General features: G+C 36.1%; 1 protein-coding gene across 2 annotated transcripts; it reads right to left on the reverse strand.

Moving 5' to 3' along the window:
* LOC121388984 (ras-related protein Rab-35-like) lies at window positions 1-27,400 on the reverse strand. Of its 2 annotated transcripts, none has more exons than XM_041520551.1 (3): window positions 27,143-27,400; window positions 5,419-5,605; window positions 1-3,379 (listed from the first exon to the last, which is right to left on the reverse strand). In XM_041520551.1, exons 2-3 carry the CDS (start codon window positions 5,593-5,595, stop codon window positions 2,939-2,941), a joined length of 618 nt encoding a protein of 205 aa, XP_041376485.1. In that variant the 5' UTR covers window positions 5,596-5,605; window positions 27,143-27,400; the 3' UTR covers window positions 1-2,938. The 2 variants fall into 2 exon arrangements, with proteins under 2 accessions (XP_041376485.1, XP_041376484.1); XM_041520550.1 differs by lacking the exon at window positions 27,143-27,400 and adding an exon at window positions 24,370-24,458.
* Between the last annotated feature and the right edge of the window lie 532 nt (window positions 27,401-27,932).

Raw genomic sequence — 27,932 nt, forward strand, 5'->3', positions numbered from 1 at the left:
TATTTTATGCAGAAAAATATATTTGATATGTAATTACAGTCATCAAAAAGTCTCTGTTAGTTGACAACATCTTAAACATTGCAGCAAACTCAGGAATGTCCCTTTAAAATTAGCCAACATCAATATGATGCTTTGTATGGCACACATGTATTACGGTATGTACAGGCTGGTTGAAAATTATTACTAAAGAAATTACCACATATATTTGATCACTGCCAGCCTTTTCAAAATCATCCTGGTTTTGAAGAATAACAAGATGAACCATGCCAGGGCTCTACATGTACCAAAATGTACGCTATATGGTTTGTCTGTTTTTCCGAGTCAAGTAGTTTTGGGTGTAGGACAAGTAAACTGTTCTAAGAACTTGTCCGACTGCAGGACTTCTAGATTATGGTAGCCCCACTCACATGGCTAGTGATAGTCAATGTTGGGCTAGTAAAGAACTACTAGCTCCATGCCCGATGGTTAGTGAAAAACAAAGTTGTCAAATGCTGCATGTAAGTCAGTTTTGTAAATGTGAATATCCTGCCCCCTCCCCACTAAATCAAAGGGTTTTAAGCTTCATTCTCGTCTTTAGGTGATGTATCTGATGATTAGTAAAATTGTATTTACTTAAAGAAGGGCTAGTGAATTTGAACTCATTGATCCCATGGCTAGTGGATTTTTATAAAAATTGTAGAAGACCTGGATTGGAGAAGTCAACTGAAAACCACAGTAAACTTACAAAATGATCAGTTATACATTATACTGTGATATGTTGGATGTTTTAAGTATATCACATGGATGTTTTGCTGCCTTATACAAGAGACCAGTTCAAAATTACTTGTCTCTTTAACACACACATTTGCCTCTGGGACAAGCACATTTAAGATCCTAGAACCCTGGAAGATTCTGAAAATACATGTAGCACCCTTGGCAACAATACATCTAAACACATGTAAAAAACAACAAAAACACCCCACCCTCTTGTAATCAAGTATTTATGGTAACTGCATCATTATAAATATACAACCTCCCCTATACAATATCCTTGATATTACACTGCGTACCTGTAACATGACAGCCCGAACAAGTGCCTGTTCATTCACGAGATATATAAAGTGCAGATTGAATACGCAAGTACACAATGACAGATTGCCTATTTATCCACACTGTTTACCTACATGTATGCATATACTCTGGATTTTTATCCATATTATTTATCTTTGTACTTAAAGCCAATTAATGTTCAAACACGCTGTGTAGACAGTCTAGGACAGTGGGTTACGCAGTTAGGGCTGTTACACAAATGATCACAAGGGGAAGGTACTCAAATTATTATTTTATGCCCAATTAGTTTTCTGTAGTAAGGCTTTCTCCATGCTTCCTTGGTTTAAATAAGTTTATTTTATGGGTACCTGGTTAGGTGGGTATACCAAAAGTTGTGCTTCCTGCCTTCACCAAGTGATACATCTGAAATGGCCTTTGCGGTTAGTTGTTAGTGGTCTGCATACAGATTATATTTAACACATACAAGTGTGGGGTTTTGGGAAACCTAGCTGTATGAATTAACAATTATATTCGTAGATCACTGAGCCATCCATTAATGGCACAGACCCTAGTTTCAGCTCGTAAAAATAGACACAAAGTTTAGTTAATCTACAAACCTGCAACACACATTTGGTTATAACAGAGAGAAGCTAAAGTATGTGATGTTTAAACAGGGAAATACTGTCAAAAATAACTAGAGCTCGTCTCATTAACCGTTACTTCTTAGACAAACGTGCATTATTAAAAACTAGGGTATGTCGCTTTAACTGTGGCACTGTAAGTTGATTGGCATTCAGCATTGGATTGTTACAATCTGAATCTCCTTCATAAAAGATACTTTGTCCTTTAACAACATACATGTAGAGATTTCTGACTAAAATGTATGGTCTATTTGAAATACTTCTAAAAGGTACATACAAAATCCCACTATTATAAAAATGTCTGGCACAATCCAGTCGTTAGTTAAAGCTTAACATAACAATAATCCCAGTACACTACAAAATGTATATATTCCAACTGAGACATTTTAAAGATCACACATGTTGCCCATTTTTACAAGCATACCCCAAAAAAGGAATTGGGCTGAAAAGATGTATTTAAAAAACCCGACATCTTGTAGAAAGATGGGTGGGGGTAGGGGAGTTTTGAATAAAAGAATAATTTACTTATAAAATTGATGGGCAAATACACATAACCTATAATAAATTTATACCAATTATACGGCTTATTCGCCTCATCAATGCTTTATTTTTCATCCGGTCATAGTGTTTGTTTGTTAAATGCCTGGAACCTAATTAACTAAACTCTCACAACTTTGCAATCTCTTAATGCAGGTAAAAAAAGACTTGAAAGGATGTTACAATGTTGCCTAAGAGAGCTTAAGATAATTTTTGGGTATGGCGCTATATGCAACTGCAGTCGATAGGGGGTATTGGGGGCCTCCCCCAGAAAGAAAATAGGTTAGGTTTAGGGTTAGGGTTAAGAAAATCATACAGTAATGATAAGAGTCAATAATTTTGTCAAAAGGACAACTTATAAAAATTAAATCTACAAACAAATTTAGGTATGGCGCCATACCCGTTTTACCCTCTGGCAGAAACCCTGCTTTGTGAATTAGGCCCCTGATCCCTAAATAACAGAAGCTAAAATGTCTCTCCACTGCCCGATGAACATCAACAACACTTCTTCTTTGAAGGCTCTACCTCGGGTGTTATCTGCCAGTATATAATATTAGGCCCCTGATCCCTAAATAAAAGAAGCTAAAATGTCTCTCCACTGCCCGATGAACATCAACAACACTTCTTCTTTGAAGGCTCTACCTCGGGTGTTATCTGCCAGTATATCATATTAGGCCCCTGATCCCTAAATAAAAGAAGCTAAAATGTCTCCGTCTACTGCCCGATGAACATCAACAACACCTCTTCTTTGAAGGCTCTACCTCAGGTGTTTCCCCGGGCCGGATCACAAAGTCTCTTCTCAGCGTCATGCGGCTGACGGCATCATCGTGCAACACCCTGGTCATGTCTTCAAACATGTCGTCCACGCCAACGTTGTCCCGGCACGATACCCTGTACACGCCCGACAGCACGTCCGCACACTCACCCATGAAGCTGTCGAGATCGGCCTCCGTCACCGGATCGTGGTCCCCTGTCGACTCGATCATGTTGCCACACAGAAATATCTTAGCTCCCTCAGCATTCATCACAATGTCGAGGATGTACTGGGACAGTATTGTAAACGTCTCTCTGTTGTTGTAGTTGTAGCAGAGTAGGGCAGCGTGGGCACCACGGTAGTAGCTGGAACCAATGAAGCTCATTCTCTCCATCCCACCAGTGTCCCATAATGTCAGCTGGAAAATAAACAATGACACAGTCAGGTGAACCTTCAGAGAAGCAACTCAAAATGAACTGTAAACCTTCCGAGAACTAACTCAAGTGAATTGTAAAGCTTCCTAGGACTAACTCAAGTGAACTGTAAACCTTTAAAGAAGTCGAGTGAACTATAAACCTTCAAATGAACTGTAAACCTTCAGAGAACTAGCTCAAGTGAACTGTAAACATTCTGAGAACTAACTCAAGTGAACTGTAAACCTTCAGAGAACCAACTCAAATAAACTGTAAAGCTTCAGAGAACTAGCTCAAATGAACTATAAACCTTCCGAAAACTAACTATAGTGAACTGTAAACCTTCCGAGAACTAAGTAAAGTGAACTGTAAACCTTCCGAGAACTAACTCAAGTGAACTGTAAACCTTCCAAGAACTAGCTCAAGTGAACTGTAAACCTTCCAAGAACTAGCTCAAGTGAACTGTAAATCTTCCGAGAACTACACATGTAACTCAAGTGAACTGTAAACCTTCTGAAAACTAACTCAAGTGAACTGTAAACCTTTAAAGAACTCAAGCGAACTGTAAAACTTTCAAAGAACTAACTCAAGTGCACTGTAAACCTTGAAATAACTCAAATGAACTGTAAACCTTAAAAGAACTCAAATGAACTGTAAACCTTCAGAGAACCAGCTTAAGTGAACTGTAAACCTTCAGTGAACTACTAGTAACTCACATGAACTGTTCCAACTGCAGGGCACTGGATACAAATTAGAAGAAAAAAAACCCCAGTCAACTACATGTAATATAAAATGAAATCGAAGTCCATCTACAAGCAAAGTCCTAAAATCACTTGCATATATCTGAGGAACAAGCAGGTTACTAGCATCACATTACTAAATCCACTCACTGCATTAGACAAGCTGAAAATGCACTTTTATGATGTAACATTTGTATCATTATAATAACATTTGTTACATACTGTTTTTAAAAGCAATGCTGCAGATGGTATAGTTGGCCTAACCTGATCTCGAACCTAATAGTATTAGTCATAATTTGTACACATATTTTACATGGTGTATTTACATGTATTTGTGTACGTATGTAATGAATGCATAAATGAATGAATGTTTAATGACACCCCTGCACAAAAATATAGTGGCTATTGTATATATAAAATATGCCAGAATCTTTATTACCACATGGTTAAAAAAATCTTTGTATATCAAAGTGATACGTCCCACTAGAACGCCAAGTGGGACGTAACATTTCGACCTCGCACAATGACATCATCGACTGGCAAACTACAACCTTACAGGAACTCAACCAAACAAGTTGAGTGATATAAATTAATATAAATTATGGGTAATAAATAGGATATTAAACTTTCTACCATTTCGTATAATGTTATGTCCTGAGTGAAATAATTTGTATTATCACTCGCTAAAGCTTGTGATAATTGAAAATTATTTCCTTCGGGACATAAACATGATATGAAATGGAAGCTTGTTTAATATCCTATAATTCTAACACTGAAACTACATGTAACCTTAACTGTCAACCCATAATATTCTATTGTTCAAATTAAACAAACCGGCCTCGGTGGCGTCGTGGTTAGGCCATCGGTCTACAGGCTGGTAGGTAATGGGTTCGGATCCCAGTCGAGGCATGGGATTTTTAATCCAGATACTGACTCCAAACCCTGAGTGAGTGCTCAATGGGTAGGTGTAAACCACTTGCACCGACCAGTGATCCATAACTGGTTCAACAAAGACCATGATTTGTGCTATCCTGCCTGTGGGAAGCGCAAATAAAAGATCCCTTGCTGCTAATCGGAAAGAGTAGCTCATGTAGTGGCGACAGTGGGTTTCCTCTCAAAATCTGTGTGGTCCTTAACCATATGTCTGACACCATATAACCGTAAATAAAATGTGTTGAATAAAACATTTCTTTCTTTCAAATTAAACAAATAACTGGAAACCAGTATTTCGGTTCCAATAAAATTACACAGCATCTGAAATGTGTTATGGCCAGAACATATTCCTAACAGAACTATATACATACCTTGACCTCTGTGCCTCCAATTACATAAACCCGAGAACTCTGGTCAAGGCCAATTGTTGACTTCTTTCCCGTTTGATTGACAAAAGTATTATTCATGAATCTGCGGAAAATAGAGCTCTTGCCAACCCCGTATTCTCCACACAAAATCACTTTATAGTTTGGCAGCCCTGTGGCCATATTGGCCACTCTGAAAGAAACAAATAAAACACATATTTAAAAAATATTACATCATTTTAAAATAGATGTTTGTTCATGCATGCATGCGCACGTGCACACACACACACACACACACATATGCACACACACACACACTACCTATTAAAATAGTTTTCAACATGACATTGAATTGGGTTTTATAAATATTTACAAATGTGTTACACACACAATATACCACAAAATAACACAACATAATATACACGTATAGGAACATTTACACAATGTATGTCAGTTTGTAACAATTTTAATGTAAGAGTATTTAAACTAAATGGTGAAATTCCGTAACTTAGCAAGGTTACGTGAAAGTTGACTAGACATGGAAATGTTACACTTTTATATAAACCAGGAACTTTTACGTCAACTTCATAAACATTAAAGCCAAAATAGTAACAAGCTAACTTGTTCAGAATGACATACAAGCATGGAAATTGAATGGATTCATTTTGTTAATAAATATAGAGGTTTAAAAATATTATTGGCATAGATGAATTTTATTTAAGTCAACACAATTGAGCTATATCATTTATTTTTCTCTGTGCCTAAAATTATATTTTACATATTGAAGCAATGGAGATGACAAAACTAATGTCAAACCACTGTAGAAGTAAATATTTCAAAATTTGAAAAATTAAGGTATCTGACCTTGACATACAAATTAAAGTAATGTTCAGTTAACGTTGCATAACAATTTGCTGAACATGATCATAATATGAATATTGAAAGGTGATCTGATGCAAAAATGTGCTATTAATGACTTGATCACTAGTGTTTTCCCTAGCTTGTTTTAGCATGGTGTGGCACGATGCCTCAGTAGTCTAGCACCATCTTGCCTCAATCAGCACCATGCTGGCCTGAGATTAAACAAGCCTTTTTCACTAATTAATTCTAAAATTTCCTTTATATAAAACACCCAAAAAGGTATTATTAATTAATAAAATATGCCTTTTATATCTTTTGCCATTCATTTATTATAGCAAGCACATAAATTACATTAATGTTTATTTCAATTAATTTTTGTGTATTTTTAATGAAAAACAAGTGCCTCGAAAATAGTGAAAATGTCCCAAAAGTGTTTGGTCCACCATGCCTTGCCAAATTTCTATGGAAATCACTAATCACTAAGCATACATGTACATGTATAGTACTATATATACTGTGCGTACTTACTTGTTTGAATATAACCACTTGATCTCTTCATGTATAACACATACATGTACATGTATAGTACGATATACACTGTGCGTACTTACTTGTTTGAATATAACCACTTGATCTCTTCATGTATACCACATACATGTACATGTATAGTACTATATACACTGTGCGTACTTACTTGTTTGAATATAACCACTTGATCTCTTCATGTATACCACATACATGTACATGTATAGTACGATATACACTGTGCGTACTTACTTGTTTGAATATAACCACTTGATCTCTTCATGTATAACACATACATGTACATGTATAGTACGATATACACTGTGCGTACTTACTTGTTTGAATATAACCACTTGATCTCTTCATGTATACCACATACATGTACATGTATAGTACTATATACACTGTGCGTACTTACTTGTTTGAATATAACCACTTGATCTCTTCATGTATACCACATACATGTACATGTATAGTACTATATACACTGTGCGTACTTACTTGTTTGAATATAACCACTTGATCTCTTCATGTATACCACATACATGTACATGTATAGTACTATATACACTGTGCGTACTTACTTGTTTGAATATAACCACTTGATCTCTTCATGTATACCACATACATGTACATGTATAGTACTATATACACTGTGCGTACTTACTTGTTTGAATATAACCACTTGATCTCTTCATGTATACCACATACATGTACATGTATAGTACTATATACACTGTGCGTACTTACTTGTTTGAATATAACCACTTGATCTCTTCATGTATACCACATACATGTACATGTATAGCACTATATACACTGTGCGTACTTACTTGTTTGAATATAACCACTTGATCTCTTCATGTATACCACATACATGTACATGTATAGCACTATATACACTGTGCGTACTTACTTGTTTGAATATAACCACTTGATCTCTTCATGTATACCACATACATGTACATGTATAGCACTATATACACTGTGCGTACTTACTTGTTTGAATATAACCACTTGATCTCTTCATGTATACCACATACATGTACATGTATAGCACTATATACACTGTGCGTACTTACTTGTTTGAATATAACCACTTGATCTCTTCATGTATACCACATACATGTACATGTATAGTACTATATACACTGTGCGTACTTGTTTGAATATAACCACTTGATTTCTTCATGTACATGTATAACACATACATGTACATGTATAGTACTATATACACTGTGCGTATTTACTTGTTTGAATATAACCACTTGATCTCTTCATGTATACCACATACATGTACATGTATAGCACTATATACACTGTGCGTACTTACTTGTTTGAATATAACCACTTGATTTCTTCATGTATACCACATACAGGTAACATAGTCATTTTATGCTTTTAAATCTTTTATAGTATCACATATGTAAAATTATACACTTTTCTGTTGTACATGTACACAAAAAATTTCTTCTCAAGTTAACATGTAACATACCTGTAGTTTATCAGACTTCATTTTTTTTTTTTTTTTTTTAAACTAACAATTTCTCAAAGGTGATAGTGAACTCTACAATGAAACCTCAACAAATGCTGACCCACATTTTGAAACAACTTTTCATTTACTATTATAACTTACTTTATAAGGCAACCATTAAAAGAAAAACCAACACGTTGTAATGCAAAGTACTCTGACTGTTAAAATCTCTGTAATTATGTAAGTATGTACATTTAGCTGTGAGATCTAAATATTCAGGTTTTACTGTTATCAGTGCTATTATTTATAGCAGTCAAAAGAAAGCCATAATTTGAGATGAGTTATTCTGATTCTATCTCCAGTGAAAGCTGCTTCACAGCAAGCTGATGTGCTGTTGATGTAAGGATTATTTGCATGTTCAGGAGCAAGTCCCGAGATTATGTTTTCTTATCCACAGCTGCAGCCTCCAACTGCGACATCAATTTAAAGATTACACTGCATTCAAAACTCCAAGGCCATACACGTACCAAGCAGACAAAAACGTACCTTACAGACAAGATGTAATATTCACTGGATTCTAATATAACTGATTGCAGAACACCGGCCTCGGTGGCGTCGTGGTTAAGCCATCAGATGTAAGGCTGGTAGGTACAGGGTTCGCAGCCCAGTACCGGCTCGCACCCAGAGCGAGTTTTTAACGACTCAGTGGGTAGGTGTAAGACCACTCTCTTCTCTCTGACTAACAACTAACCCACTGTCCTGGACAGACAGCCCAGATAGCTGAGGTGTGTGCCCAGGATAGCGTGTTTGAATCTTAAACACGCTATCTTAAGTGAAATGAATGTTTGAATCTTAAGTGAAATGAATGTTTGAATCTTAAGTGAAATGAATGATTACAGAACACATCTTTTACAGACCATATGATATCGTAATGGAGTGACAAAGGCTAATAATAATACTCTGAATTTTACTTACATATATATAAGTAATTCCAAATAATAGTCATATTAAACGTAAGCTTGTATATACACTAGCTGTCATATATAAATTTAATTTAAGCAATTCCTTGCGTAGAGAGACTATTTTCTTGGAAAGTGATATGAATATTGAACAATGAATAAATGAATGAATGTTTAATAACACCCCAGCACGAAAAATACATCGGCTCCTTAGGTGTCAAACTATGATAAATGCAAAAATCATTATTGAAAAAGCCAGACACATAATAAAGGATGAGGAGAGAGCTATGAGGATGGTCATCACAGTAACTGCCAGGTATCAAGACCAATCGGTATCAGAGGAGACAGAAAGAATGCAGCTACATGTAGCCTGTACTCTCCTCGTACCATATTATCAAACACAGTAACCAGTATATGCATAAGTAACATAATCAATGATACCATTAACATGATTGCACAATGAACATTGTATTCAGTATCACATTGTGATCCACTACTCAAGGTTTAGAGATCATTAATATATAATTCTGAAGTGTTAAATACAATTTACTAATCAATTTTCAAAATGAAATCAACTGTCATTAATCCTTGTTTGATACTTTTCTTAATTGATGATAATTAAATGCTTTGTTATTTAATATACTGTCATCCATGTTTTATGGAAATAATGTACTGTTTTGAAGGTAAATACATGTATATATATAATATAGGCATGTAACAGCATTTTGGAGACTGAAAATCGAATCTGGTTTATACAAAGTCATAAAAGGTGTTGACATCATGCACTGTAGATTCTTCCTGGAAACAGATTAGCCATTAAAGGTGCCCATGCAGTTAAGTTCTTGCAGGGTAAAAGACATATCATAATCATACAAAGGTCATACACATGCTCAGCTAAAAGATTACTCTTTATTATTTCAACAAAATGCATTTTATATTATATACACCGTCATGTACATAGACAATATGTTAATCATAAACTACTATAGAGTATGCAAATATTTGAATTTAGAACATGTCTGCATAAAACTGGTAGAGCATGTACATTGTATCTACCAGATTTCCCCACATTCTCAAATGATGCATGGTGAATGGTATATTACAGACGATCTCAGACCATGCTACATGTATGTGTTGTCCTGTCTGTCAGAATTTAAAGTTTGATGGATTGCTACATGTGGACTAAGAAGTAGCCCAGTGGTAAAGTGCTCTTGATGCACAGTTTTATTTAACGATGCTTATTTACAGTTATATGGCATCAGACATATGGTTAAGGACCACACAGATACTGAGAGGAAACACAGTTGCCACTTCATGGGCTATTCTTTTCGATTAGCAGCAAGGGATCTTTTATATGCACCATCCCATAGACAGGATAGCACATACAACAGCCTCTGATATACCAGTCGTGGTGCACTGGCTGGAACGACAAAAATAGCCGAATGGCCCACCAACTGGGGTTGATCCCAAACTGGCTGTGCATCAATCGAGTGCTTTACCACTGGGCTACGTCCTGCCCCGGAATATTTGATGGAATCATGTGCAGGACATACATGTATCTGTACATTGTACGTATACATTTGTCTTAGACAGGGACAAACAGTGCCAACACAGAGATCACTCAGTGACTCCTAACAATCGTTTTAGGCACTGTTCCACACAGGATAGCAAATACCATGGCATTTCATACACCAGCTTCGGGTACTGATTGGAATGGGAAAAGCCCATAATTAATAGGTTCATCCATGTTATAGGATTAATCCTAGGACATGTCACACATCCTGTGTACTCAAACACAGATCAAAAAAGTTTGTTTAAGTTTATTTTGTTTAACGACACCACTAGAGCACACTGATTAATCAATCATCGGCTATTGGATGTGAAACATTTGGTAATTCTGACTCATAGTCACCAGAGGAAACCCTCTACATTTAAATTTTTCCATTAGTTGCAAGGGATCTTTTATAGGCACCATCCCACACAGACAGGATAGAATATACCACAGCCTTAGAGATACCAATCGTGGTGCACTGGCTGTGACGAGAAATAGCCCGATGGGTCCAACGATGGGGATTGATCCCAGACCGACCGTGCATCAAGCAACTGGTTTACCAGTGGGCTACGTCCCACCCTTTAAACTCAAAACATACCTGGGAACCTCCCAAACACAACTGATAGATTATTTGGGTTTGGTTTTCTTTTTTACATAATTGTTCCAAATTCAAATATTAAGTTAAAGGGACATTCCTGAGTTTGCTGCAATTTTTAAGATGTTATCGACTAACATGGACTTGTTAACGACTGTAATTATATATCAAATATATTTTTCTGCATAATATATCAGTGGCTGTATATTAAATGTGTTTCTGATCGTTCTAATATTTGTACTAGGTCAAATTTCATTTTATTTCCTAAAATATATTTTTTCGTACGTATGAAATTATTTGAAGACAAAATCCAGTTTGTGCTTCTTACAAATAGTAAGACGACCAGAAACACATTAAATATACAGATAATGCTATTCTAAAGAAGAAAATATATTTAATATGTAAATTTAATCGTAGAAATATTTTATTTTTTGGAAACATCTTACAATGCAGCAAACTCAAGAATGTCCCTTTAATATTATAACAACTAAAAATATATATACAGATATTAGGATTTTTTTAATAACTACGGCAAAATGCTTTTTAAAGATGTATTCATTCAATACAGAACATACTAATATACAAATAGCGAGAACACATACTTATCACTTGAATTCATGTTATAGTGATAAAACCCTGTAAAAGATTAATTTTAAATAAACAGTGCTACATAAAACATTCACTTAGCCATAATAAAGTATCCACTGCATTTCAGTGAATACATGTAGTCCAGGGCTTCTAGATTATGGTAGCCCCACTCCCATGGCTAGTGATATTCAGTGTTGGGCTAGTAAATAACTACTACTGCCATGCCCGATGGCGAGAACACATACTTATCACTTGAATTCATGTTATAGTGATAAAACCCTGTAAAAGATTAATTTTAAATAAACAGTGCTACATAAAACATTCACTTAGACATAAAGTATCCACTGCATTTCAGTGAATACATGTAGTTCAGGGCTTCTAGATTATGGTAGCCCCACTCCCATGGCTAGTGATATTCAGTGTTGGGCTAGTAAATAACTACTACTGCCATGCCCGATGGCTAGTGAATTTGTTTTGTCAAATGTTGCAGTTAAGTCTATTTAGTAAATATAAATATCCTGACCCCCCCCCCCCCCCCCAATGTTAGTGTTTGTAAGCTCTACCTCTCTCTTTAGGCGACATCTGATTATTACTATTATTTAGTAAAACTGCATTAAAGTAAAGTAGGGCTATAGTGAATTTTTAAATGTAGCTAGCAAGTTTTTTTAATCACTGATCCCATGGCTAGTGGATTAAAAAATATTCTAGAAGCCCTGTGGAGTTTAAAGCTATAGTAGTGAACAGTCAGTGAGAGGGTAGATGAGCTCACAACAGCATGGTAATACTTTGTTAGACCATTAAATAGGTCAGTGGTCTGTGACAATATGCCTTTAAATAGGTCTACTATGATGACTCTTGGATACCAGACTGACACTGAGTGACAAGTGAAATAAAAGATATATGTATACAGTGGATCCTGCCTATAAACTAAAACTGGAGATTATTAAAACATGATTATATTTAAAGACGCAGACCCTAGTTTCAACTTGTAAAAATTAACACTAAGTTTAGTTAATCTACAAACCTTTAACACACTTGAATAATGTTACAACAGAGTAAAAAAAAAAGAGTCTGTGACGTTAAAACCAGAAAATATCCTTTAAAAATATACTAGAACTTGAATCAATAACTGCTACTTCTCAGATCGATCGATGCACATGCATTTTTAAAAATATGAAAAATGCATTTTTTGGTATTAGAAACAACAGGATGACCAGAAACACTTCGGTTGTACGGAAATGGATAATCTAAACAATAAAATATAAGTAATGTTTGATTTCAGTGATGACAAATGGCTCTAATAGTGAAAAATATGCTGTAGTGTTTAAAAACTAGGGTCTATCCCTTTAAACTTGCTACATTTTTCGGTCCCAAATGTTTCCCTATGTACATGTATTCAAAGTTTTAAAACTCTGAATAAACTAACTTTTCCATTCCAGAAACTGTATGGATTTTTGGCAAGAAAAAAATGAATCTGTTGATTAAATATAGTGTAAAAATGAGGACTGGTGAAAATAAAGTTGACCACCATCTGAATTAGGCCTAAAACAAAACATTGTAAGTTTTCAGATACCCGACCACACACTGTACTTAAACAAAAACTCTGCGCAATTAAATAAAACGTTTACAGTGCACTGCAGTGATGAACATCCATGGATGTAACTACAAACCAAGTTTTACGAATAAATAATCTTGGCCTTTTACATGTATTTTGTGAGCAATGGATTTAAATGACTAAATATGAAACTTTAATGCAAACCTGACATTGGAAAGGTAATACATTAACCTAAATGTTGCCTCTTTACTTTGTAAAGTTTAGTCTCAGACCAAAAAAACCCAGAAGAGCTTTCCCCCCAAAAAATTCAGTTTATTACTTTTTTTCAATTTTATTATTAACATGATGTAGATCAAACAAATCCATCCATGCCATTTCATATAAACTCATGGGAGGGAATGTAAATTTTATCTCAGCACATTCCCTGATAGGATAGCACATTCCCTGAATTTGTTTTTACTTTTTCAGGCCTGAATACTGCCACAATGTCGACAGACTAGAAAGACAAAGTCAATGTGAAGAGTCGATGTTTCCACTGTCTATTTCAACACATTCCATTGCCACAGTAATAGACCTCTTTCACATTTCCATTGTGCATGTGTGCGAAGAGTACCAACCCTTGCTGGATTGGACAGTATCGAGGCTATATACAAATTGGGGGGGGGGGGGCATGATCGACAGTTGTCATAAGCATCGGGAGTAGCTTCGTAGGAGCTGTGAATCTCTAGCGACTGACGTACATATTTCGTATAAGATGGTAAAATGGCTGTGAAAAACGGTCTACTAAAGTTTACATCGGAATGGTTTAAGACCAAAAGCAGTGAAACATTAACTTAGACGAAGTCTCTGGAGCCGCCTGTCAAGGGTATTTTAACAACGCAAAATTAAAAAGATTCATACAATAAAATTAACTTTAGTGGAATGTGTTTGCTACATTTAACAATTAGAATTATAGTTAAATATTCATGCAGATTTCCAGTGATGTTTAATTCTCCACATGTATCAGTATTTAAAATTCAATAAAATATTCCTCCCCTTCCCCCTAAAAAAAACCCCTAACTCACATACATGTAGACCTTTATCACAGCTCTATTTTTCCCTTATCATTTCATTAAAAAAAAGAGAGTTGTACAACTACTAATCAATGTTACATGTCTATCCACAAATTATTGATTTATTTATTTTATTTATTATTTTATTTTATTTTCACTATCATTTATATCAGATACATATACAACTTCACATAAAATAATATCTGATATTTACTAAGTTTTAAAACATATATGAGCCGTCACACGCGAAAACCTACAACTTAGCATGACGCCAGAAACCGAGTAAACACGGCTCAGTTTGACATCACATGTAAACGCGAAAGTAAAAGTTGGCATGCTGTTTGCGTTGTTTGTTTTCAAGAATTTAGAAGATGACATCTTCTTCTTTACATGAAGATCAGTTTGAAGTAAACATATATCTGTATGTACAATAGTGTTTGGTTACTATTTTGTATTTTGTACCTGAGAACATTGGTCGAGATCATTAGTGATACCATCAGTACTTTGATACACATTTACAAGCATAGGGAGAAGTCCTATATATCGATATGGTATGCAAGTATCAAACGTTTTTATAACGTACATGATTATAATTTATACATAACATGAAGTTCAGCAACTTTTCCAGAAGTTATATACAATATTCATAAGTTAGACCAAACATCAAATTAGGATCATATCAGGTTGCATGGATCTACCACTCAGTTAGGCCTACCTGTACCTGTTCTGCGGACTACAATCAACACCACTATTTCAAAAATTAAATCTGAATATATCGCCTAAAAACAAACAAATAATAATTGGAATATATAACTTAAAATACTGGGTTAAAATAAAATGAAAAAAGTACCGATTCCAAATCGATTGATTTCATTGAAACTGGGCGGGGAAGTAACCTAGAGTATGTTAATAACGTTGAAATTTCATTTTTATGCCGTCTCCTTTGATTTTAAAAACGTGATGTCATTAATGCTGTATTTTTACAAGATATAATTAAGATAGAGGCCAAATACCTGAGATTTAGTAAGGTTATTACCTGGTATTTACAAAAAAATATGACAAACTTTTGTAGGTTTTCCCATGTAACGGCTCATATATGTTTTGTGTGTGTGTGTGTGTGTGTGTGTGTGTGTGTGTGTGTGTGGCGCCGTGACTTTATTTATTATTTTATTTATCTTATTTTATTCATTTATTTATTTTATTTATTTTTTTCTTTTATTTACTTTTCACTATCACTTATATCAGTCACATACAACTTCATTTGAAATATCTGGTATTTACAAATGTTACAATTTAAAAAAATTTATTTACATGTATTTATTTATTATTCAATTTATTTTCTTTGTTTGTTTGATTCTTTCTTTATTTTCACTTCACCATCAGTTATATTAACCATATACAACAACTTCATATGAAATATATAGTATTTACAAAGTTTTAAAACTATTTATTTATTTATTAGGCCCTATTTCTTCTTTTTCATTCAGTTTTAATTATTTTGGCTTAAATTCAGACTTGGCCTGTTTACTTTTGTTGATTGTCCATCATCCGAGACATGCAGGTCTGTAGCCAGCATGATCAGCAGGGTGTGTGTGTCAAAATTTCATGTAAACGGAACTCATCATATATATATAGAACCCCTTGCCAAACAATGAGATGACGCCAATTACACTCGAGAATAATACACAAACTTTTGTTGCGAATATACGTTGCATTAAGTTGTGGTATGCATGTAAAATGGCCTGATCACAGAGCCACGGCAAGAAACTGTTTGTTTTCAGTCGTACCAATGTATTTATAATAAATGATACATGGCATACTTCCCACATCCCACAAACAGGATAGCATACACGATGTCCTTTGATAGATCATTTGTTGGTACGGGAAATAATCAAACAGGCCCACTGAGGAGGATCGAACCTTCAGCAAATGGAACCTCAAACAGACATTCTTGCTAACTTATTCCGGTCATTTGGGGACAAGGACTTTTATATGTAAAATCCATATTTTTTTTTCTTCATTTGAGCGGAACTCTCAATCCTGTGTGGGGGGATCGTCTGACATGGTACTTAATATGTTTGCTCCAAACATTCAAACGAAGTACCTTATGACTGCGCATAATAAACCCTCATGAGTTTATAATAAAGAGACCATCCTGAGTTTGTAGCTATATTATCAAGCTGTCGGCTAGTCTAATCTGTTATAAATAAAACTTACATCTTTCTTAGGTTAAATAATCTTGCTTCGAATTTAAATAGCTGTATATGCAATAGAGTTACATTTCTGACCATTCTCAGGTCGGTAGCAACCGAGAAGTCGGAGGGGGGACTATACATGTAGCCCCACTTTTATAAACCCAGTTTAAAATATGGCTTTTGCCTCCCCCCCTCCACCACCAACTAGACTGTGTCCCTCCATTACAGATTGTGCACCCTCCCCTGCCACCCAACTCCAGATATCGTTCCTATGGGCCTGATTCTAATGTTTTATATACCATAGCTCAAATTTGATATGTATCATTTAATTTTATTCCAAATACTGAACAAAATTTTAAAATAACTTGGTGAAAAGAAATCCCGACAAGAATCCTGAATGTATTTATCTGTATAATGCTTTATAAATATTTAAATCATGTTAAATACAATAAATATCTGCATACATACATGCGCGCACACACATTAATATTATTTCAGCCCATATCCGATATTTATTGCATACGAATCCGAACCGATGGTTTGTTGGGTGTTAACAACCAAATAATTTTTATTTTTCGTGATAAACAATAATTCATAAATGTCTCCAATTAAGTCTTGTTGGATGTCGACAGAATTTTCAGGTTCCCTACTGATAGAATAATTAATCATGGAGATATTCACATTCCTGTTGTGTGGCCTCCCATTGTCTATGCCCCCCAACTTGTCCACAGGTCTATTTTTGTGAGATCTCGCGTGAGTTCGCGGTCTGCTTCCTTGAGTTACCCCGCAACGGGCACATGCGCAGTGGAATGTGAAAGAGGTCTATTAAGAATATATTTTGTAATGCTTGATTGTTATCAACTGTATTCTTAAAGAGGTGTGTACTGCCTGTCAAGTACTCACGGATTGTTAAAACGTTACAAAATGGTAACTTTAATTGAACCACTATATATACACACACTAATTTTATACATAAAACAGTCTATTACTGTTAAAACAACTTACTAACCTACAGCCTAATATGCCAAATAAGATAATCATATATATCTGATTACTCTAACACAAAACGAACAAAATAGAGCTCATATACATGTACAATGTACATGCATACACACACAACATGAACAGCAAATTCACTTCAAATTTTATATCATCTGTTACGATTATGAAACTTTTCATGGTCTACAGTTAAATTGTAGTCATTTTGTATATAACATGTGCTCATAGTAAACATATATGTTTAGTATTGTTTTACATTTAATAACAAATGCTATATTTAATTAATTCTTATTAATGTTTATTAGTGTAATATAGGTTTTTCTTTGGGACATTTCACAATGATTAACCTGAATCTTGACATACATGTATTTGCAACAAGAATGTACTTGTATAATGCGCTTCACAACTGGTGTAACAAAGGCCATGGTACGTACTATCCTGTCTGTGGGATGGTGCATATAAAAGATCCCTTGCTGCTAATCGAAAAGAGTAGGCCATGAAGTGGCGACAGCGGGTTTTCTCTCTCAATATGTGTGGTCCTTAACCAAATACCTGACGCCATATAACTGTAAAGAAAATGTGTTGAGTCCGTAGTTAAATAAAATATTTCCTTCCTTCCTTCCATATAACCATAAATAAAATGTGCTGAGTGTGTTTTAAATAAATAAAATAAAATAAAAATTGTATAATGGTGACGAAAATGCCAACCCTGGCTGGATAATACCAATATGCAAATGTTGAGGCCTAAGTTTAGGCAGGCTCCACTGTACATACAAAAATACTGTGACCGATGATGAGTCACCAAGGAAACCTGTTAAAAATACAGATGTGTGATGAATATGTAGACATCCTTCCTGTTAAACATTTATTTTTACACATCCTAGCTATAAGACAAGACAAATGGCATATTAAAATAGCAGATATCAAAGCATCCTTGGTGTAGCTTGTGAAAAAAAGCATCCTTAAAAAAATATGTGTGTGTGTGTGTGTGTATGTGGGTGTATATATACTCATGGAATAAAAAGTTCCTGTGCATCATTAAAATTTCAGTGAGACGTATATTTATAAAATTTTTAAATATTGTGTTTTACATAGATGTACTATTTATCTGTCAAAAGTACAGTGATCCCCTCCTGTCTTCTGAACCTGAAATACGGTCTACACAATGCTTGGTGCGCCGTCGGTGACGATATAACAGAACAACGTATTGACATCATGTCATGGTCGTACCTTGTAATCACCTAATCGGTTGCGTAAAGTTCTTCCACTGATTGGCCCTAACACAGGGATGTATTGGGATGTTAAACTTGTCATTTCCAAATGATTCCACATGTGTACCCACTTGATATTGACGATTGGTTAACGTAACGTCACGTGTTGACTCACTAAACATGGAAGATCCCTAGTATTCCTAAACTGTCGAGAACATCTCTGCAGACACTGCATAGTGTTCTGATAAACACCAAAATGACTTCAACAACGTTTGTGCCATTCTAACTGCAATCATGCCCATCTTTTGAAGAAGTTAATTTTCTTGGAGGCGTGGCATCACACTGTGACGACGATCAGATACCAACAAAAGTATTTTTCTGAGTGATGAGAATCCATACAATAGTTTTAGAGTTCAATGATAAGAAAAATGACGTCAAAAATGAGCATGTGACCAAGAATGCTAGTAATGCAACTTATGATCACAAAGCATGAATAGCTCGTGCAATTGACTGGGCACTGCTGGGATATGGAAGGAAGTGGTTACACATTTATTTACTGAATTTTTTATGACCAGATTTCAAGTAAATTATACTCTATATGCAATTATTTGGTGCACAGGAACTTTTTTCCACAAGTATATATATATAATATATATATATATATATATATATATATATATATATTCAGGTTATATACCAGTATATATATGAAAGTAATGTATTTCATGCCATTCCATTCTGTTAAGGTTCTGAACAAAATTTATGTTGTATAGACACTGACGGGGATTGACCCCAAACTGACCGTGCATCTAGTGAGCACTTTAACAGTGGGCTGTAAACAGAGTCATAATTTATTATGAATTCTTTAAACATACACGTAATCTGTGTATTCATTTATATATAGTAACCAAAATTCAGAAGCAGATAAGTGTAAACAATAATTAACTCCATATCTACATGTATATAAATTATAATGCAAGAAAACAAACAAAAACAAGGGCTCAATCAATTAATGCATTTTTTTTTCACTAAAATTAATGACACCACACATCACTTGCTGATATATAATTATACTATAATATACACATTAATTTGCAGGGCTTCTAGATTATGGTAGTCCCACTCCCATGGCTTGTGATATTCAACATTGGGCTAGTAAATAACTACTATTGCCATGCCAGACAGCTAGTGAAAAACATTTGTCAAATGTTACAGCTGTCTATTTTGTAAATATGTATATCCTGCTCCCACCCCAAACCCCAACGTTAGTGTTTTAAGCTCTATCTCCCTCTTTGGGTGACATATCTGATTATTACTATTATTTAGTAAAATTGTATTAACTTTAAAGTAAAGTAGGGCTTGTGAATTTTTAATCGTGACTAGTAAATTTTTTAAATCACTGATCCCATGGCTAGTGGATTTTATACAAATTCTTGAAGCCCTGATTTGTCAGTAGCAAAACATGGCACTTAGTATTAGATGTTTTAAAATTGAAAAAAAATAAAACAAGTGTTAAAAAATCCAAATCTTTCGTTGTTAAATTTAAAATGTATAAATACCAGTAAATTATTGCATTTACACATTTATTATTCATAAAAAAAAACACATGCTCCCAAAACAAGTACATACATACGTTGTCACGTCAGTGGTCGACATTGCACGGCTTTGTTTTTAAATGCTCCACTTTAAAAAGTATTATAAGTATCCTGGAGTAATCAATAGGCGTGCACAAAGAGTACTCGTCTGCTCGCTAAGTGTGAGTAAAAACTTTTGACGGATGAGTTAAAAAATGCAAACTACTAGTCTGATGGGCGATCAGTCTTTTTTTAACTGACAGTAATTCCCCCGCCCCCCCTCCATCGAATGTACATAAGCCATGCCAATTTTCCAAATGGTTCTGAGTGATGACGACATACATTTAACAATACATGTACTGCATCCTGTTTAAAAATACTTGCAGGTGTCACTAGAATTTTGTAATCTATATGAAAGAAATGTGAAATACTTTGTGTTTATCACAATATTTCAAAAGTTAAACAATAATATATTGTTCTATAGGCTGACGAACAAGTAAAATTTCATGTGGGCCAGTAAATTTTAGTTGGTTTTGGTCCGGCAGGCTAGTAAAACATTTTCCATTTTTGTACTCCTGAATACCTGTAACTGAAAAGCAGTAAAATAATTATTATTTACTGAACTACTTATTCCAGTGCTGTATTCTGTGCCTGGTATTATCTACTGCCGAATTCATCTGCCAAAGCAAGTTTTTAAATAGAACCTAATGTATGCATGTATACTACATAAAATGGAACGAATAGTTGGTTAAGTTGTGCACTCCATTCTTGTTACATGTTCATCTCTGGACCATTGTATTTGGTATCGGAGAAAACAGACTTTTCATTGATGAAAAAACAAATGATGTAAATCACGTATCAAAATATTTTTCATTTTAAACATACATGCATTCTGATAGCGGACCAAGAAGTGTTGGTTTTTCATTTGTTGATAAGGTGATGTCACTGGTTCTTGTGTGCTTGCGAGCTTTTGAAAAAGTGTGACGTGCACGACTATTGATTACTCCACGATAGTTTTCGAGTTCTATTAAACTAACAATACTTCTGGTAAAAGATCAGGGCCCAATTTCACAAAACAAATATAGTTAAAAGTATACAAATATTTCATTTTCTTTTGTACTTAAAATGTTCCATTTTCTGTAATGATGTAAATTTCTTCATGAAATAGATGCCAAACACTTGTAAATGTAAGCCTGATATAACTGCTAGTGGCAGACGTAAACTTATAATGTTTTGTGAAATAGGCTCCCAGCCCCCTGCATTTCTGCACCAATGACCAACCCTACTCAGGTACCTGCACAAAACAACTATGGGCAATAAGGGGTGTATGTTGTCCCCATCACTAATGCAGGGCACACATTAAGTCAATACTTTTTACACTTTTAACTTTATATGTCCGTTCAGACTATCCCTTCAGGCTTCACCATCACCCCAGCCCCCTAGCCTGAGTACTCTGACTGTAAGAGAGCTAGACTGACATTTGGACAGTTATACGCTCTCATTACAGTCAGAGACCAACCTATGTATTTTTTTGGCAATTCCTGACAACCAAAAAGTTAGCAAAGATTCCCACTCTAATACCACACCAATCCTATGTTTGACGTAAAATACCTTTACATCGATAATTTTCGAGTTAACTGATAAAAAAAAATCCACATACTAATCACTAATACACATACTACAGAAAGAAATCCGACAGCACCCACATTCAGCTACGCTTCGTGACACTCCGTCGTCATAATTACAAAGCTCCACGATCTATTTCGAGACGTAGATCACGTGATCGCCCACTGGGTGATTCCGCCTTGTGCAGCAGTTACAGGGGCCATCTCATACCAAGCGACGTTACAATGAAGTTACACTAATCTAAAACTCGTAAAAGTAACACACACACACAGAAACAATATTATATTCACCTTTTCTCCAGGTGAAAAAGTCTTTGATCTACGACTGGTATGCCTGCTTGGCGTGTGTACCACTCTCTGTCGCTTTGGTGTTTGTCGGGCACTTGGGGTGGCTATGTATGAGCCTGGCTTTTCTAAATTTTATCTCCACAGTTGACAATTGTGTTTTTTTTTGTGTCCAAGGAACGAATCGTCAAACTACATTGGAGACAGACGAATAATTCTTTTTCGGGAGTGACAGTTACATCAAAAACATCACTTAATGTCTGTGCAGCACTGGGCCCCACCTTTGAATTGTGTACAAATTCCTGTTCTACGCAACCATCCACTTTTATCCTTGAAACGTTCTTTACAGCATGCACATTCCATCGCAGAAACACAAAACGAAACTAATCCATGTTGTAACGTCGCTTGGTATGAGACGGCCCCTGTAACTGCTGCACAAGGCGGAATCGCCCAGTGGGCGATCACGTGATCTACGTCTTGAAATAGATCGCCGAGCTTTGTAATTATGGCAACGGAGTGTCACGAAGCGTAGCTGAATGTGGGTGCTGTCGGATTTATTTCTGTAGTATGTGTATTAGTGATTAATATGTAGAATTTTTTTTATCAGTTAACTCGAAAATTATCGATGTAAAGGTATTTGACGTCAAACATAGGATTGGTGTGGTATTACAACCGTGTCCGGTGTATCGGCGCACTTGGTATTTTGCTTGAGTATACTTAGGAAGTTGTCATGTTGTCGGAGTTTTTAACGAATTAAAGTTCAATTCCTTTTTCAATGGTTAATCAAGTATCAACATATTTATTGTTAAGGGTGCAATTAAATATTTTTTTTTAGAATTATCAATAATTATATAATAATTTCAAAATAAATAATTCACCTGTTTTCGTGTTTATAAACGCGAAGTAGGTCATCCTTATTGATATTAAGAATGTTAAAACCAGTCTAAAAACACCTTTCCCGCATTTTAAAAATTATAGTAAACAGTATAAATGTAATTATTTTTGTTCGGTTATTTTTTTATTTAAACCGAAAAAGAAAACACAGGCAAATGCAAACAAAACGAAAATTTTACACCTTAATTGACAGTCATTCCAGTTCACAATTGTCACAAAAAATAAAAGCGAAATAAGATCCACGTGTGTGCACAATCTACCCGAGAAAAATAAAATCCATGTAGGCATCTTAGCCATGCATGACAATGAACATGTATGCATCTGCAGTACTGTGCCACTCAAGAAAACAATTCCGAAACTGATCATGAGATGGGTCATATGTGATCGTTCATTTTCATAGTAATATTTTTAACAAGACAAAACAAAAAAGTACTAAAATAATTCTGGGACAATAGTGTAGCGTTTATGTGCTAAAGGTGAGGTCATGGGCGATTTATAAACAGCGGGGTCAACGATCTACATCTACTGCGCCGAATCACCGGACATGCAAATCGTTTTGGATACAAGGGGGTGCCAATATTTATGCACCATTTTAAAATGTTTATTTACTACAGACATAAAACAGTTTGTAGTGTATTTCAGATTATGCACTTCTTCATTGGTGAGAGACGCATTTTATTAAATATTTTACAATGTTCACATAGAAAATGGTCCTTGAAAGCTTAGGTGCGCCGATACACCGGACAGCACTGTACAGCGGGAATCTTTGGCAACTTTTTGGTTGTCAGGAATTGCCAAAAAAATACATAGGTTGGTCTCTGACTGTAATGAGAGCGTATAACTGTCCAAATGTCCGTCTAGCTCTCTTACAGTCAGAGTACTCGGGCTACCCCCCCCATGTGCCTGGTGTTATCCAGTGTAACTCATCCAAATAGACCAACCAAATGAAGTGTTGCGTAGCTTTGCTACAACATATGATATTAACAATATTACTAAACGGCCACGTAACTTACCACACTTTGTGATTCAACTTGCTGTTTCGATTTACTTTCTTTTGTTTATAACTAGGAATGATTAAATGTGGACAGGAAGTAAACTGAAGACTATTTCCGTTTTACAAGGACTTGCCCAATCACGTGATATATAATGATCACGTGACAAATGGGAACTCCTCAGTTGAGTGGGATCTGTCTAAAAGTACTCAAAACAAAACGTACTAAAGTTCAAGCTTGTTTTGTTTACCGACACTACTAGAGCACATTGATTTATTAACCAACAGCTATTTGATGTCAAACATTGGTAATTCTGACATAATTAGTAAAAATCTTAAGAGAGACCTTTGATACACCATGCAGGGGCGGCCATGATCATGGCCGTACCACTTTTTTATTTTCGTGTTATATTTGTTGTATCTCTGAAAATGCTCTTCACAAGTGTATTTGAAAGGAGAGTCAGGCAAGCTCAAGTCATACCACTATTTTTTTTTTATACTGTGCCGCCCCTACCATGCTCCAAGCTTTGCGTGGTCTATACAAAAGTGTGCCTTTTCATAAAGATTACATATTTTGTTGGGTACCCAGCTATGTTACTTTGCTGCCAAGTCTACTTTGAATTTGTTCCATGTCGGTGTCGGTGACCCCTACAGTGATTTTAACTATCAATTATATCTTTTCGACTTGGCAAAATGACGGTGCGGTCGCGAACAAGCTTCGTTCTGTCAAGCAAGTCCTGGGCGAGTGGCAGTCATCTTACAGGCGGTGCAGGAAGGATAAAGTAGTCTTGTGCTGTACCCGTATCGGCCATACATATTTGACGCATTCATTTATTATAAAAGACCCTCCTCCATGTTATGGGCGTACATGGGGGGGGGGGGGAGGGTGTTCGATCGACCCCCCCCCCCCGAAATCGCTTTTTTTTAATAATTTAATATATCTGACATTATTATATTTACTCAACATAGAAATATATGCCCAATATCTCTGCAATCTATTTTGGAACCCCCCTTTTCAAAATCTTATGTATTGGAACCCCCCTTTTCAAAATCCTATGTACGCCCATGCATGTATACCGACTGTGCGCCACATTGTGGTGGAATTTTATCCAGTGGCGTAGCGAGAGGTGGGGGGGGGGGGGGGGGGGATTGGATCCATGCTCCCCAGTCAAACGTTTTTTTGGTTTACTGTATTAAATTTAAAAAAAAATCATAGTGTTGGTTTCCCCCTTCCTCCCTCCAATACGGGTTGCTCACCGAATATTAAATCCTGGCTACGCTAGTGGTGATCATCTGAAGCCGTCGAGAAATGATATATTTGGCAACAGAAATGTTTTGGAATCTTTTAAATTCCACCCAGAATTAATTTTGAAGTTTTTGAAACACTTTGATTTATATACAAGGTTTTAAAATATACTTACCTTGAAAAATTTATGTATTGTATTATAGGCCTACTTTTCCTCACATCTACTTACACTGTTGTTTTACATAAATATATAAATACTATGTTTATATCATTACCTTTTGTGACACCCAATAGCCGGGGGGGGGGGGGGGGGGGGACGTAGCCCAGTGGTAAAGCATTCGCTTGATGTGCGATCGGTCTGGGATCGATCCCCTTCGGTGGACCCATTGGGCTATTTCTCGCTCCAGCCAGTGTACCACGACTAGTATATCAAAGGCTGTGGTATGTGATATCATGTCTGTGGGATGGTGCATATAAAAAAAACCATGCTTCTAATCGAAAAGAGTAGCCCATGAAGTGGTGACAGCGGGTTTCCTCTCTCAATATCTGTGTGGTCCTTAACCATATGTTCGACGCCATATAACCGTAAATAAAATGTGTTGAGTGCGTCGTTAAATAAAACATTTCCTTCCAGTCCTTTACCTTAAGTGTTTTTAGTGGTAACCCACCGGGCTACCAGGTTATAAAATCTAGTAGATGACTTAAACGTGTTGCTGATTGTGGAGTAACTGGACATGTCAAAACATTTGGTAGCCCGGCGGACTACCGGGGCTAGACAACTGGTAGTCCGAGTGAGAAATCGGTAGCCAAAATACACCGGGCTACCGCCAAGGTCGAACCCTGGCTTCCTTCTTTTCCAACAGCCGATGTGTATTTTTGTGCTGCAACAAGGGATATTTTATATGCACCATCCCACAGACAGGAAAGTACACACCACGGCCTTTGTTACACCAGTTGTGGAGCACTGACTGGAATGAGAAATAACCCAATGGGGCCACTGGCGGGGATCGATCCTAAACCGACCGCGCATATGCAGTACGGCTGCACTGGCTTCATAAAACGTACCCCTAGTTTGGTCAAAACGTACCGTACTATATTTACATAGGCATACATACGGGCTCGCATTTTTGTAGGGGGCAGACTTTTTTTCGCCCGATTTAAACGAAAATGCCTCAATCTGAATAACATTTATACATGTATATTGGCATTACTGCCAAACAGCTGTATAGTGTTGCAAACGAACCACTACGCATGTTTACACGGGTTACAATTAATATTGTGGGTAGAATGATGGAAATACATGGTGAAAAGGTTTCAGGCAAGCTCATTTTACCCGAATATTTCAATATTTTTTTTGCTTATTATTATTTATTTATTTATTATTATTATTATTTAATTATTATTATTATTTTTTTTTTTATTTTTTTTTTTATTATTATTATTAATTTTTTTTTGGGGGGGGGGGCGGGGGTGCATTTGCCCCCAGCCCCTGCCATAAATCAGAAAGCTCTAAGTTTAAGTTATTAATATAAACTGGCACAACACCTACCTTTGAATATATTCCAAGTCACAACAGCCGAGGGTTATGTTTCCGCGTGGTACGTATCATTCTTTATATATATATATAGTCCTTATTATACAAGTAGCGGTCGCTGACACGAGCGGCAGGTATAGTAAGCAGTCACATTTTGATTACAAATTACAAAGCAGAGGGTCACGTTTATTTCAGGACCTGGTGTTTTGATGACGTCTAACAATATATCTGACATGTTGTAGTAGGCCTATACACAACGAACTGACACAATCTGTAATATAATATTACTACTCGGAAGCAGCAGACGCCAGGAGCGGCAAAGGGGGAGCCAAAGCTAAACCGGCAGTGGCGGCCCCTCCCCCTGCAGCACCAACGCCGATGGAAACAGGAAAAGTGTCGTCCGCACCAACCAATCCACCGGCGTCTCCACGAGTTGAGCGTGAAGCCAAGAAGAGGAAGGTGTCGGTCCAGGACTTGTCCGACACCCAGCCCACGACTTGGCAGATCGCACGCAACAAGCTTCCTGGACGGTACCGCGACTGTGTGAAGGGGGAGTTCACTGCGACCTCTCAGCTGCCAGGCCCCTTCGTCACCAAGAGCTGGAGACCAACACCAACTGGTCAAGGGCGGTATCAGGAAGTCGCACCTACTACCTGATGTCGGATCGGAACGGGATGTACTGGCAAGGCTTGCTGAAATCAGACATGGATAATCCAATCGTCCATCGGATTATCAAGCTGATACTTCAATACTTCCGGAAGACTACTCAGCAATACTTCGGGGAGAGTGCTACATCGACTTGCCG

Source organism: Gigantopelta aegis, chromosome 14 (assembly GCF_016097555.1).
Source record: "Gigantopelta aegis isolate Gae_Host chromosome 14, Gae_host_genome, whole genome shotgun sequence".
NCBI lineage: Eukaryota > Metazoa > Mollusca > Gastropoda > Neomphalida > Peltospiridae > Gigantopelta > Gigantopelta aegis.

Coding starts and splice junctions, on each gene's coding strand:
- LOC121388984 (XM_041520551.1), bottom strand. CDS start 5,595: ATGGCCACAGGGCTGCCAAACTATAAAGTGATTTTGTGTGGAGAATAC. Junction 3,380..5,418: donor TTGGAGGCACAGAGGTCAAG/GTATGTATATAG, acceptor TTTATTTTCCAG/CTGACATTATGGGACACTGG.